Source organism: Trematomus bernacchii, unplaced genomic scaffold (genome assembly GCF_902827165.1).
Source record: "Trematomus bernacchii unplaced genomic scaffold, fTreBer1.1, whole genome shotgun sequence".
NCBI lineage: Eukaryota > Metazoa > Chordata > Actinopteri > Perciformes > Nototheniidae > Trematomus > Trematomus bernacchii.
In genome coordinates, this window is record NW_022987606.1 from 205,610 (window position 1) to 218,082 (window position 12,473).

Sequence of the window (12,473 nt, forward strand, 5' to 3'; positions counted from 1 at the left end):
GAAATGGAAAGTACCTCTAAAAAAGGTAGCTGGATAAATGAACTGTTTTATCTGCCCCCCCCCCAATACGTACTACAAATACTTTAATAATGAAACACATTAAGGTTTTATCTTCAGCGTGTGATGAGAGCGAGCGGCCAGCAGGGGGAGCCCAGCCACTGACTGCAACAGGAAGCAGAAAGCAGGGAAAGAGAAAAAATGTAGTCCCTTTATAAAAAGCTGGTGGATGTGTACTTCCTGTTTGGAGCCACACCTCAGAGCTTCAGCTGTTTCTGATTCAGAGCAGCTTTCAGTTTGCAGCCAACACCGAGGAGCGTCTTCTTCTTCTGCTGCTGCTGCCGGTGAGTCTCTCTTCTTCTTCTCTGGTGTTTCATCCTGCTCTCTTTCTCTGGAGGTTTCTGTACTCCAACAACATGTAGAGTTTTATAATCCAGATCTTTAAAGGCTGTTTCCTGTCTCAGCAGAAACCTCACACCACACACACACACACACACACACACCCACACACACACACACACACACACACACACACACACACACACACACGTATGTTGGAGCAAGCAGCTGGAGGAGAGGGACCATAAACCCAGAGATTCATCAGAAGCTTTTCTTCAACATATTCATCTTTAAAATCATATTTAAAAGTCAGAAATCTCTGACGTTTTATAGACAAACACGTCCTTAATGTCTCGTACGTCAACACTTCAAAGCCTGCCCGTTTAGGCTTTATGAGTGAAAACATGGAGCGAGAATAAGAGACAGAACAGCTTTGTCTCTGATAAGACAACATGGAGAGAGAATAAGAGACAGAACAGCTTTGTCTCTGATAGGACAACATGGAGAGAGAATAAGAGACAGAACAGCTTTGTCTCTGATAGGACAACATGGAGAGAGAATAAGAGACAGAACAGCTTTGTCTCTGATAGGACAACATGGAGAGAGAATAAGAGACAGAACAGCTTTGCCTCTGATAGGACAACATGGAGAGAGAATAAGAGACAGAACAGCTTTGTCTCTGATAGGACAACATGGAGAGAGAATAAGAGACAGAACAGCTTTGTCTCTGATAGGACAACATGGAGAGAGAATAAGAGACAGAACAGCTTTGCCTCTGATAGGACAACATGGAGAGAATAAGAGACAGAACAGCTTTGCCTCTGATAGGACAACATGGAGAGAGAATAAGAGACAGAACAGCTTTGTCTCTGATAGGACAACATGGAGAAGAGATATGGCGCGTTTCCACTACAGCGCGGAGCACGGTTTAGAAGGGGCTGTGACGTCAGCGGCCCGTCTTTTGGTTGCGTTTCCACTTGGGCCTAGTACCGGCCGGCGGGTCCTAATTCACAGTTTTCTCTGGCCTCATAAAATCGCGGGGTCTAGGGCCAGAGACAACGAGGCTGAGTCGGGCTGAGTATGCTAAACTAGAGAGAGCATCGCTGGCAAGGGGGCTACAACTACAACAAGATGGTACATATTTGACCGTGATTTAATTGTAATACACGTTTCAAAATGATGCCGAAGTAACACATACTGATACCGGTTAGTAAAAACCATGAATTAATGCTTTGTCAAGTCTGCAGACAGACGGCAGGCGAAAAACCTTTAAAATGCGTGTTTTCTAAATGGAGATTGGCTAAGCTAACTCAGTATATGCTCCGACCGTCCACACTCACAACAACGGCCTATACAGACATAAATAAAGCAGCGACTGTATTCACCATGACACAGACAGTCTGTGGTGTGTACTTGTTTAACTTTTGTCTAGTTTCTGAACATATATGAGGAGCTGTGAGCTCTGAGTGCTAACAGCTAACGGCTGTGTTGTTTTTTCTGGGGTTCTCATTGAAGATGACGTCACGGCTCCGCCTACACTGCGTTACTATAGATACTACCCCAGTTCCTAAACTGTAATGGAAATGCGCCATAAAGTGAGCCAGTCCTAACGAGGCCCAGCCATACCGAGCGGGGCCGAGCGAGACCGTGTAGTGGAAACACGCCATAAGAGACAGAACAGCTTTGCCTCTGATAGGACAACATGGAGAGAATAAGAGACAGAACAGCTTTGTCTCTGATAGGACAACATGGAGAGAATAAGAGACAGAACAGCTTTGTCTCTGATAGGACAACATGGAGAGAGAATAAGAGACAGAACAGCTTTGTCTCTGATAGGACAACATGGAGAGAGAATAAGAGACAGAACAGCTTTGTCTCTGATAGGACAACATGGAGAGAGGGAGATTTCTGTGTAAATGTTCAGCTCTAATGGAGGTCAGACCAACGGATCCTTTTAAGAGGAGGGTTTCAGGATCTAAGAATATCAAACGTCTTCTCGTCTGGTTTTCTGAACACGGTGCCTTCAGGGGACAGTGTTACTGCAAACTGTATACTGCTATAGTTTACTATATCTTTTATTATTTTCTAATGTTATTACAGTTTTCTTAAAATAGTTTTCTATCTGTGTTTTTAATTGTTGTTTTACGTGGTCTGCACCACGACATCAAGTCAATTTCCTCATACGTGTCGACCTGGAGATAAACCTGATTCTGTTTAAACTCAAAATTCATTATCAGGGATGTAGGGGGCTTGTCTCTGCGGTGCGTTTCATGTGCCGTTGGAAATGAGGAAACCATGAGTCCTTAATAGAGTTCCTGCAGCCTGTTAGCGTCTTTACGAGGAGCCCCGGGGTTTTAATTAACTCAAACACCGGCGTTAGTGTTGCATATGAAAACAACAGCTGTTTGACGACTTTACGTCACTCAGACTACATCCGTCCCTCAGGTGACAGTAAACACATCATTCATACAAACACGCAACAGCGTTCAGGATTATAAAGCTGAACAACTGTCTCTGTTGATGGAAACTGAAATGTTTTATGGTCCTTATTTTAACAATGTGGTCACATGACTCCTTCTGATGTTACTGTCCAGATCTGTTGTAAGCTAGCTAGCTAACGTAGCTAACCTAGTCATTCAGATATACTGACAAACTCTTACAGTTATGAGACGACTAACTCTGAGACAGAGACAGTTGTCCTACTTGATCTCACCCTGATCTCTACCTCTTTGTGTGTGTGTGGCCTAGCATTACTATACTTTGTGGGGACCTAAATCTGTTTACACACTCACGTGTGGGGACTCGCCTCCCTTATGGGTCCCCATAAGGGGAATCATACATTTTAGGGTGAAGACTTTGTTAGGTTTAGGGTTAGGATAAGGTTAAGGGTAGGGGTTAGGCATGTGTTGGTTATGGTTAAGGTTAGGATAAGGCTCCAGGAAATGCATGTAAGTCATGTAATGTCACCTGAAGTGATGTGTGTGTGTGTGTGTGTGTGTGTGTGGTGTGTGTGTGTGTGTGGTGTGTGTGTGTGTGTGTGTGTGTGTGTGTGTGTGTGTGTGTGTGTGGGTGTGTGTGTGTGTGTGTGTGTGTGTGGTGTGTGTGTGTGTGTGTGTGTGTGTGTGTGTGTGTGTGTGTGTGTGTGTGTGTGTGTGTGTGTGTGTGTGTGTGTGTGTGTGTGTGTGTGTGTGTGTGTGGCACTCTGACTGGTGTGTTTGTCCTTTAGCAGTGGATTTAACCTTCAGCCTTTCTATCATACACACACACACACACACACACACACACACACACACGCAGGGGAAAGTGTTATCAGCCGATGCTTTTATACACACCTGTTTGAACCAGATAACAGGATTATATTAATGTTTAATCTCTCTATGTTGAGATCTCTCTGTTGAGATCTCTCTGCGGGTCAGTCGACTATAAAGACGTTTCTTCTTCAACATCAGAAGAACATTAGACTTCAGGTAAAGCAGTCTAACCTCACAGTGTGTTTCCTCTCAGGTCAGAGTGTGTGTCCAGGTGTGTGAAGCAGAGACAGTGTTAGCTGCCGGCTAGTTAGCATATCTTTTAGAGTTTATAAAACATATTTTACTTTTATTATTCGGGTAAAATACTTTATTTCGCTTGAGGAGGATTTTTTCTCAACACAAAGGGGCACTTCGTCCTATAGTTAAATATAAATACCCTTAATGTAAACTGCAGTACCTGAGTACATGTACTCATACTGAGTCTGTACTGCACTTAGACTTCCTGCCTCTATTCAAACCTCATGATGTGTGTGTGTGTGTGTGTGTGTGTGTGGTGTGTTGTGTGGTGTGTGTGTGTGTGTGTGTGTGTGTGTGTGTGTGTGTGTGTGTGTGTGTGTGTGTGTGTGTGTGTGTGTGTGTGTGTGTTGTGTGTGTGTGTGTGTGTGTGTGTGTGTGGTGTGTGTGTTGTGTGTGGTGTGTGTGTGGTGTGTGTGTTGTGTGTGTGTGTGTTGTGTGTGTGTGTGTGTGTGTGTGTGTGTGTGTGTGTGTGTGTGTGTGTGTGTGTGTGAATATTTGTCCCATGATGTCAGTGTGAGGAGAAAGAACAGGAAAACTGTGGAGGGAAGGAAACGCACACACACTGCCCTGCTGTCAGTTTGAATTTTGAAAATGAACGTTATGTCTTATTAAGTGCTTTATTAATTCATGTTTAACTATTATAATTATTGATTTGTCATTTTACAACAAAGGTTTGGAATGAATGGTAAGTTTAGCCGCTTAATGCTCCACAGAAACACTTATATAATAACACATTTTAATGCTGATTATCCTGGCTAAAACTAACAGTTATTTCCTTATCCATTCATCTGCAGATTACATGTATAATGTCTGAACATTATAAGAAATGTCCCAGTTGCATAGAGTTCGTCTCTATTCAAAACTCCAAATAAGTCAAATTAAACTCACAATTAATCATTTAGTGTTGGTGTCAAGAACTGGATAATGTGAGCCTATCTGTGTTACTGCTCTGATATGTAGTATGAGTTATTGATTTCTCTTTCTTCCTGTGCAATGTCTCCTAACAGCTGATTTAACAGCTGATGTCCCAGTTCAGGATGAATACAGCCGTAAACATTCAGACTGCAGGAACCTTCACTGTTAGAGAGAGGTTTTCCCCCGAGCGGTGTGAGAGCTGCTGAACAGAGAGTTCATCTGGAGACACAAAGATCTCTTTCATTCAGCCAACGGTCGAATAACAACCACATCTTTCAGAGCTTCACACCTCAAACTGAGAGAGAGGAGAGGACTCTTTAAAGCAGAGACACTACATACTGATATACACCTGAACATCAGCAGGAGAGGACTCTTTAAAGTAGAGACACTACATACTGATATACACCTGAACATCAGCAGGAGAGGACTCTTTAAAGTAGAGACACTACATACTGATATACACCTGAACACCAGCAGGAGATGACTCTTTAAAGTAGAGACACTACATACTGATATACACCTGAACATCAGCAGGAGAGGACTCTTTAAAGTAGAGACACTACATACTGATATACACCTGAACATCAGCAGGAGAGGACTCTTTAAAGTAGAGACACTACATACTGATATACACCTGAACATCAGCAGGAGAGGACTCTTTAAAGTAGAGACACTACATACTGACATACACCTGAACATCAGCAGGAGAGGACTCTTTAAAGTAGAGACACTACATACTGATATACACCTGAACATCAGCAGGAGAGGACTCTTTAAAGTAGAGACACTACATACTGATATACACCTGAACATCAGCAGGAGAGGACTCTTTAAAGTAGAGACACTACATACTGATATACACCTGAACATCAGCAGGAGAGGACTCTTTAAGTAGAGACACTACATACTGATATACACCTGAACATCAGCAGGATTTGATACCTCAGTTTTATAAAACGTTTCTAAATGTTGTTTGTGTGATTTTTATCCTGCGGCTGAAACATTCCTGAGTGCTGATGTGAAGCTACACGTTTCACATTCCTCCGTTATCTGCTGCTCAGAGTGCCGGACTCTGCAGAGATATCTGGGAATAGAAACAGTGTAACCACTTCAGGAAACGCTGCTATCAGCTGAGGGAAACACAAGCCAGAGTTATTATCTCCAGATATTACATCCATGGATTCTGAGGCACTTCAGACACTTGCAGTTCAGATCAGAGGGACATATAATCCATCCAGGAGTTTATTTCACTAACTGTGTCAGTATATTAATCCTATTAGCATTAGCTTCATTGACATATTTAAACATAACCTGTCAGAAAACTTGTAATATAAAGAAGGTTGGGGGGGGGGGAGTTTCCTGGTGATATCTGGTAGTTACAGCGTTACCCTGTTAACCTGCAGTGTGTCTGCTTAAAGGTCTTTAACTGAGAAACAGTAAAACACGAGACAAGAAACAGAGTGTGTGTTTCTGAGTTTTATATTGCAGTTATCAGTTATTGGTCACCTCCCACCTGAGGTCAAAGGGCGTGCGTGCGTGTGTTTGTGTGTGTGTGTGTGTGTGTGTGTCTTTTCAGCAAGTTCACTTCAACACTTCTGAAACGTCGTCTGAAAAAAAAACAAGAACAAATTGTCAAGCAACTCTTAATTTTACAATCTCCAGGGCGTTGTGTGTGTGTGTTGGTGTGTGTGTTGTGGTGTGTGTGTGTGTGTGTGTGTGTGTGTGTGTGTGTGTGTGTGTGTGTGTGTGTGTGTGTGTGTGTGTGTGTGTGTGTGTGTGTGTGTGTGTGTGTGTGTGGTGTGTGTGTGTGTGTGTGTGTGTGGTGTGTGTGTGTGTGTGTGTGTGTGTGTGTGTGTGTGTGCGCGCCTGTTTGGACCACACCCCAGTGTTTCGTCATATGTCATGTCTTCACTGTGTTGCCAGAGGTTTGGTTCCCATGCAGCTCATGGGAGAGTGTTCTCGTTTTCCTACAGCTTTGAGGACCACGTTTGAGTTTGAAAGAACATTTATTTTGGGGTGGGGGGAATCTGAGGATTTAGTTTAAGTAAAATACTTATTCACATTACACATTAACCTTCTAAAATAAAACTGCTTTAATCGAGAGTAGATTTAAACAACACATTACTACCTGAATAAGTACTAAGTGTCCGACATGTGCTAACACGCCGCAACGGACAAAACGTTCCCAGCATCAGAAACGTGATTCAGGAACAACGCCTGTTTAAAAAGTATATAGGAGAAGCCAAACCAAACACAATGTCAGAAACACACCCCAACACACACACACACACACACACACACACACAGAAACACAAGTCCTCCAGGCCTCTAGGGGGTGCTAATAGACTTATATGCAATCCTAATTAAAGAAACAGAGACAAGCGATAGAGACTTGAAGCAGAATAAAAGTGCGGTACAAATTAAACTTCATGAGGTCTTAAAGGTCCCATGTCATGCTTTTCCGGTTATTACCCGGAATGTTATGCAGCTTTTTCTGCATGTAAACGGTCTGCAGAGTCAAAAACCCTCAAAGTACACCCTGTAGCGAGTAAAACTCTAACACAGAAAAGACCTGTCTATGCTGCCCCAGAACGCCTCGTTGGACATTTCTCTTTTTCTTCCTGGGTACAGTGACGTATTGGGTATAGTGACGTAACGTAACGTAATGGACTTCCTCACACACACACACTCAATCTTTTCTCAGCTGCAGCTCCACCGATTTCTCCGCCTGAGACGGCGGGGACGCGGCGAGGCTGTGAGTCGGTGTGTGAGCACACACAGACTCACAGCCAGGCTGCGGGTGTGTGTGTGTGCTCGGGCTGGTTTCGGGCTGGGTTTCGCTGTCTCGCAGACGGCCACTGGGCTCACAGGGAGGGGGGGGGCAGGAGCTCCAACAAGCCGTGTAGGACAGAGAGTGAATACACATACTATACAGAGATGCTGTATGAGAAACCAATGTGAGTTTGGAACATTGAACAATGTAAATCTATTCTAGTAGACCTCAACAATGGAATTATGATCAGTAGAAATGGCCATGTCATGGGACCTTTAATATTCCGTTTTTACATTTGTCTCATTGTTATTCAACATCATGGCCTGGGTGGAGGAATTGTCTTTGGGGCGTTTTAAAGGGTCTTTGTCGGTCCATTGAAAAATATATCAATAAATAATACAAAATGAAAGATGTGTTGTTCTTCTCTGTCCCCACAGATCAGACCTGGAGCAGTTTGGATATTAAACACTCATTCTGGATTTCTTCATCAGTGGATTATAACACAGTTTGGATACGGCCATTTTTTTTTTTGGACACATTTTTAAATTTTTGTATTCCCGAGGATCCAGTGACTCCTGGAGTTGTTCCAGTTTCCAGTCTGAGGAGGGGTTTATATTTCCAGGGTTTTTTGTGTTGCTGTTGTGAGTCTGAATGCCACAGGATTACCCCCGGGCTGCAGTTCCCGCCCCGGCCTGCAAGGAGGCAGCAGAGAGCGGCCGGACGCTGGACACTCGCTCCGTCAACATGAGCGACTTCTGGCACAAGATGGGCTGCTGCGTGGTGGCTAAACCCCCCCCGGTGAGACCAAATAACTCTCCATTATCTATTTAAATATCTGCACAGGTAACGTCCAGACATCTGTAGGAGGTACATTTATACACACGTTATTGTTTTCATATCATTGTGAGGACCATGTTTTTGCGATTGTCAATCAGGACATGGACAAACAAAGACTTTCTGCTTAAATAACAAAGAGAAATGAACATGTTTACATCACAGCTGTACCAGAATAAGAGCACTAAAGTAAAGATAAATTAAAGTGATGGCCACTCTCTAATTCCTGTCTCAAATGTGATGTTTAAATATAAGATGGTTTCCTAATGTCTGGGTCTCTCCAACATACAACCAAATATAAAATGACTGCGTCTTCTGCAGCGTTTTCTCTTGGTTTATTCTGGTTGTTTAGTGTCTGTTTACGGTTGCTTGGTGTTTCTTTGTAGACATGTTGCTTCTGTGTTTGTGTCTCCCTGTAGTTGTGCAATGGTTTCTAAAATATATTGTTGTCTCTTTGTTGAGGAGTTGTGTCTTTACATCACTTTCTGTCCCTTTCTGTAGACGTTGTTTGTCTCTTATTGGTCTTTGTGTGTCTATGTTTAGTAGTTTTGAGTTATTCTGTTTTAGGGTTATTACACTCTTTGGTCGTACCGTGAGTCTTTATGACTTCCCTGTAACAAACTGTGTGTCTTTATAAACAGTTAACTCTCCGCAGCAGGAAGTCAGGGAACAGGAAACAGGAAGCAGGTGGCAGGACTTCCTGCAGACCACCTAATGTTTACATATTAGTTTATTTGTTTGTTTGTTTGTTTGAAAACCGTTTTTTATAATTGGTGGTCAAAATCTCTAAATTGGATGATTTCTTAAAGATATTTTGGACATTTAAAAACAAAGTCATTCAGAGAAAGAGAGACCTGTGCAGGTGAGATACAACCCAACTACAAGCTGATGTAAAAATATGTAAAGATTAAAGTAAAGATTCAAAGTTAAATAACAATCAGCATCTTTTAAACTCATAAATGATGGTCAGCTGCACGTTGCATATCATCACATGTTAGACGCTGTTAATCAAAGCCACTACATTCAGTCCTGTGGGCAGTATGGGGGGAAGTGTCTTCAGGGACACAACGACATGCTGACTGCAGGGGATTGAACCAGCGCTCCCACTGAGCCTCAAATATCATTATGTTTCAGATTCTGCAGAAAGCTTTGATTCATCATGTTTTTATATCTTTATCTGAAACGCTGCTAGAGATATCGGCAAGAAAAGGTGAAAGAAAAATCAAGATTATAACATCTGTGTTGATCTATGATCCCATTGGTGACTCCCAGCATGCAACTGGTTTCACACAGTGTGTGTGATGGAGATGTTATGGGAGGCTGTGGCTCAGTGGAAAGTGTGCTGGACTTCGAATCAGGGGGTAGCAAGATTGAGTCCCACTGCAGTCAGCATGTCGTTGTGTCCCTGACACTTCACCCCAAATTGCTCCTGTGGGGATTGTCCACAGTACTGAATGTATGTAAGTCGCTTTGGATAAAAGCGTCTAACAAATGACATGTAATGTAAAAATGATTTCACTCATCATCTGAAACCGTGGTGGTGGAGAAACAAAGATGGCCGCCGCTGCAGGAAGTCTTGTCCGGCTTCCTGTCAGTATTTATATCTGTCACAATACACAATACACAATACACACACACACACACACACACACAAACTGATGCCAGCTGGGAGGTAAAAACCCAGCAGATGTTAAAACCTATTTTTAAAACAACAATAGTCCCGACTTGGTTTTATCTTTAATCCGTGCACAGATGTATGGATGAAAACACATATACACACAAAGATAGCAAAACAACAGAAAACAGAAGTAAAATGTCTATAAAAAAACACAAAATAAACTAAAGATGACAAAACGATGCAAACACGAAAATGGAAAAAGCAAAACGTCAACAAAGAGACGCAAAACTAACACTTTCTTCCAAATACAGAAACACTATAACTACATAATATACAGTAGACACACAACGATCAACAAGACTCCAATTATCTACAACAGACGCAAAATAAAAACTAGAAGAGGACAAAATAATGCCGAAGGCAAACATAAAAATAGCAACAAAAAAACAAAACAGAATCTATCTGTCAACAAAGAGACGCACAACTATCACTTCCTTGCACAAACTGATTCAGATCCACTCCAGAGACGTTCAGAGCGTCTGAAAACAGATTAAAAAACACCAACAAGATGCAAAACGACCCAAAAGCAGATTAAAACGGAGCCTCTCAGAGGTCAGAGGTCGGGTTGTGACATCAGTGCGTTACACAACACAGTAATCCTCTTACTGCGGTTCTGCAGAGACCCGGTTCTGACAGGATTAACCAGCTTTAGGGAGGCGTTCAGGAGCAGGGTGCCAAGGTCCCTGAACGCACCGCACAGAGACAAGAACCTTCAGAATAAAAGCAGCATATTTTACCAATGTTATTGTTATTATTATTATTATTATTATTATTATTATTATTATTATTATTATTATTATAATTTAGTACGAACAACTTTACGTCATGTGACATTTTATGAAGATGAAGTCAGTGTGAGGACGAGCAGAGACATGACACACACATTCATTAACCTGTGTGTGTGTGTGTGTGTGTTTGTGTTTGTGTAGAAGAAGACGAGGAGGAGGATCGATCGCACGATGATCGGAGAGCCGACCAACTTCATCCACCTCACACACATCGGGTCGGGAGAGATGGGAGATGCTCTGCAGCCGGTGAGACACACACACATACACATACACATACACACACACTAAGTAACACGAAGTAACTGTCACTTCCTGTTTCTATTTGGCTTCTTCTCATTGAGTTCAGCTGCAGGTCATAAAATGATATCCAAAATCCAAAAATATAAAAAGTATTAACACTTTTTCTGCTGACTGACGTTTATTTTAACATATGAATTGTACTGTTTGTGTGTGTCTGTGTGTGTGTGTTATATGTGTGTGTGTGTGTGTGTGTGTGTGTGTGTGTGTGTGTGTGTTCAGTCGGGGACGGTGCAGGAACAGATGAGGTCTAAAGGCCCAAACACGAACGGCAGGAACAGCCTGTTATAGCCGGTAAACACACACGCACGCACACGCACGCACACGCACGCGCACACACACACACACACACTCTCTGACTGTAACCCTGTGTTGTTCCTCAGGAGCGTGTGGACACCCCTCTCTGCTGAAGTTCCTTTGAGCAGCGCTCTGATGGCAGCCACCAGCAGGGGGCGCTCACACGTCTCTCCTCTAAGGATTATCACTTCCTGTGACTCTTCAGCAAAGTATTATCTACAAAAAAACCACCAAAGGCAAGGACTACATCTCCCAGCATGCCTTTGGAGTCCCCTCGGTGCACATTGACATCAAACAGACATTTTATTATACATTTTAAAGTATAAAATATTTTAAATTCAAAGTAAAAAGTTGTCCTTATGTATTATATTAATTTCAACAACCCATGATTCATCGGACTCCATTTCCCAGAATGCTGTTCTACTGCAGGTTAACGGCAGATGACAGAATGTCTGTATTTAAAAGAAAAAAGTGTCTTCAATGTGTTAAACTGTCTTTATAAAAGACTACATTTCCCAGCATTCATAGGGGATTCCTTTTCTAAACACTTCCTCGATGGACTACATTTCCCAGGACTCTCCTCAGTTTTGTTGACTGTGCATTGTTCACAAGGCCTCAGCGATGTGTGTGTGTGTGTGTGTGTGGTGGTTGTGTGTGTGTTGTGTGTGTGTGTGTGTGTGTGTGTGTGTGTGGGTGTGTGTGTGTGGTGTGTGTGTGTGTTGTGTGTGTGTGTGTGTGTGTGTGTGTGTGGTGTGTGTGTGTGTGTGTGTGTGTGTGGTGGTGTGTGTGTGTGTGTGTGTGTGTGTGTGTGTGTGTGTGTGTGTGTGTGTGTGTGTGTGTGTGTGTGTGTGTGTGTGTGTGTAGGATGTTTAAAACATGTCTCATTGAGAGTTTAATTATGTTTCTTTATGTTTTAAATATTTGAACATTTCTTTGTGGACATTGTTTGTGATGTTGTTTCTTCTGTCTGGTTTCTAAGGTCGTGGGAAAGATTAAGAGTTTCTTAA

The 12,473-nt window shown here is 42.5% G+C and overlaps 1 protein-coding gene across 1 annotated transcript; it reads left to right on the forward strand.

The window, feature by feature from the left end:
* The first annotated feature begins 252 nt into the window (after nucleotides 1-252).
* Nucleotides 253-12,152, forward strand: cdc42se1 (CDC42 small effector 1). Its single transcript, XM_034130991.1, has 5 exons — nucleotides 253-341; nucleotides 8,010-8,370; nucleotides 11,014-11,118; nucleotides 11,392-11,463; nucleotides 11,553-12,152. Exons 2-4 carry the CDS (start codon nucleotides 8,224-8,226, stop codon nucleotides 11,458-11,460), a joined length of 321 nt encoding a protein of 106 aa, XP_033986882.1. The 5' UTR covers nucleotides 253-341; nucleotides 8,010-8,223; the 3' UTR covers nucleotides 11,461-11,463; nucleotides 11,553-12,152.
* Nucleotides 12,153-12,473: the final 321 nt, after the last annotated feature.

Bases quoted from the DNA above. Each gene is read 5' to 3' on its own strand.
- cdc42se1 (XM_034130991.1), top strand. From the start codon at position 8,224: ATGCCACAGGATTACCCCCGGGCTGCAGTTCCCGCCCCGGCCTGCAAG. The intron at 8,371-11,013 runs GTGAGACCAAAT...GTGTTTGTGTAG, and splicing joins TGGTGGCTAAACCCCCCCCG to AAGAAGACGAGGAGGAGGAT. The intron at 11,119-11,391 runs GTGAGACACACA...GTGTGTGTTCAG, and splicing joins TGGGAGATGCTCTGCAGCCG to TCGGGGACGGTGCAGGAACA.